General features: G+C 36.4%; 1 protein-coding gene across 1 annotated transcript in view; it reads right to left on the bottom strand.

Moving 5' to 3' along the window:
* Positions 1-480: 480 nt before the first annotated feature.
* Positions 481-2,408, bottom strand: part of LOC102379258 (probable phospholipid-transporting ATPase IIB) — a 34,993-nt gene continuing 33,065 nt past the window's right edge. Inside the window, exon 4 of the mRNA XM_025195432.1 lies at positions 481-587. Within this exon, the coding sequence (XP_025051217.1) occupies positions 481-587 (107 nt within the window). The remainder of the gene's footprint in view (positions 588-2,408) is intronic.

Genomic DNA, 2,408 nt, shown 5'->3' with positions numbered 1-2,408 from the left:
ATAGAGCAATTCTTCTGTTGCAAAGAACTCAGGAACAACATAATGGGTCACAACATACTTGACACTATGGATTCCTATTTGAGGTTTCTTGGTTTATTTTGTGAATTGTGTGTAGGTGTTCACAAACCTAACCCTACAAATATTGCTTGGCACATCATGGCATCCTTAAAAGGATTTGATGGCATTCCAGGGTGCTACAGCACTCTGGTTGAGAATCACTGCATTAAACCATTAGACCTTAATTTCCAACTAGTTATTTTAACATGTATTTCTGAAATAAGATGGCAAATTTATGATACCTACAATGGCATCCTGTAGACAGGTTTCCTTTGCTATACAAACAAATTAAGCTATCACTTATCCTTTGATACACTGCAGAACATTTTTATATAACACAAAGTTTGTAACCAAACTGTTAGTTTGATAGTCTTGAACTATCACAGTCGAGGGGTAAGTGTAAAGACAGTAAGACATGTTTAATTAGCTGTTATTCAAGCCATGCCAGCCTACCTTGTTTTTTGGATTGGATGTGTTCATTACACTTCGCGTCTCCTTCCCAGTGTAAATGACAACACCAATTACTGTTCCTAGAAAAATGAAAATGGTTGAAAATGAAAGCAAATACACTGCTAAAGAGTGAAATTAACAATTACAAACTTACAATCCTATAAACAAAGCCACTTTTTAAGCAAAAATGTTATATAAACCGAAGTTCTTTTAAAGTACACATAGAAGGTGGGACAGGGTGGCAGCCTTAGACCCTAGCACATGTTACACATAAGATATGATTAATCAATTAATCACGTCTTATGTTCCCTCCTGGCCATGCATTAATGCAAATAATAGTGTGATAAAACAAGGAATAAACCACAAAGTTATTAGACAAAAAATGCGTAATAACGTTGTGACTAGTTCCTATCATACCATTAATTGAACATGTGGCCAGGCTGGGGCTCCCACCCACGGGTCAACCCCCCATGGCTGGAAGTCCTGTCAGGTGATCTGCTCCTGAGACTAAGAGCGCTATCAGCTGATCCAGGCTCCCAGATGTGGGAATGCACCATTTGCTCCAGTGGCTGGGAACCTCCAGCTGATATGGCTCCCAGCTGCACAGCTATAAAGCATGATGGGATTTGATGCTGGACAATCACACCTCCTGCTGTGCATGTGTGGCATGGCAGGAAGAGTGACTGTGAGAATCCCGCATCAGATCCCATCAAACCTTCACTTGCATATCTGCCAGGGGCCTTAGAGTAAGTGAGGCATAAGCTTTTGGAAGCAACCACTGATGCCTGCATCTGACTAAGCAAGTTGTAGCCTACAAAAGCTCATACTTCTTTGAACTAGTTAGTCTCTAAGGTCTTTCTGACTGACTTCAGACTAATACAGCTACAGTACACACAATAATATCATGCATTTTTTAAAATTTTAGCCCCTATAACAACAACAAAATAAAACATCTGAACAATAATTTGTGAACTATGACATGCTGCTTCTAATTTTACCCGATTATTTTTATGTAATCCACAAAAGAAAATGAGCTGGTAATTCCTTTTGATTGATATCACAGAGTATGATAATAACCTTTCATTAACATCCTTGAAAATAACAATACCCTTTAAACTGATGCTAATGGATGTAACAACATACTTTAACATTTAATGGTTAAAAAAATTATGTTTGAACTGAAAATCTACAAAAGCAAAATATTTAAAGTTTTAGCATTAGTGGAAAATAAATTAATTAGATGTTGCTGAAAATATGCAGCACTATACTGAAAATCACAACTAGTTCTGCTGTCATTTATGACCTAGTCAAGGTGTAGCTAATTTGAGCTACACAGAAGAATTTCTGCCTTCTATTGCTTAAGTCATCCATTTTTTGAGTTTCAAGTACATTATAAAGTAAAAACTGGCTAATGAAAGGTGACAAAAACTGATTTCAGCATTGTTGTATATGTTGGTTATCACTTAAGGAAAAGTTACAATAGTTTCATAATACAGTTTTTACATTGTTTCTGGTCCAATACCAAACCTTTGTCTGACAAGATTCTTTGGGTAAATGTGACATATTTTATTCGACCAACTAAATAGTCTCCCTATGCCTGAAGAAGGATGTTTGTGCCCGGAAAGCCTGTAAAGAACATTTTTTTCAACTATTTAGTTGGTCTAATAAAAGATATCACATTTACCCAAAGAACCTTGTCTGCCTATGTCCTTAGACCAACATGGGTACAACAAATGAACCTTTGTAACTTTTTCGTGGTGATTGCAATCTTTTGTGGCTGTTTGTTATGAAATGGATTACATTACCAGGTTTCATTTGAATCTGCCTTAACTTTTTTGAAAACTGAAAAATTATAAAAAGGCAGAATGCTAAAAATGGCTGTCTGGAAACTCATTACACTT

This window comes from Alligator sinensis, unplaced genomic scaffold, assembly GCF_000455745.1.
Source record: "Alligator sinensis unplaced genomic scaffold, ASM45574v1 scaffold618_1, whole genome shotgun sequence".
Taxonomy (NCBI): domain Eukaryota; kingdom Metazoa; phylum Chordata; order Crocodylia; family Alligatoridae; genus Alligator; species Alligator sinensis.
Note: the sequence above shows the minus strand (reverse complement) of the source record. Positions and strands in the feature narration are given on the sequence as shown.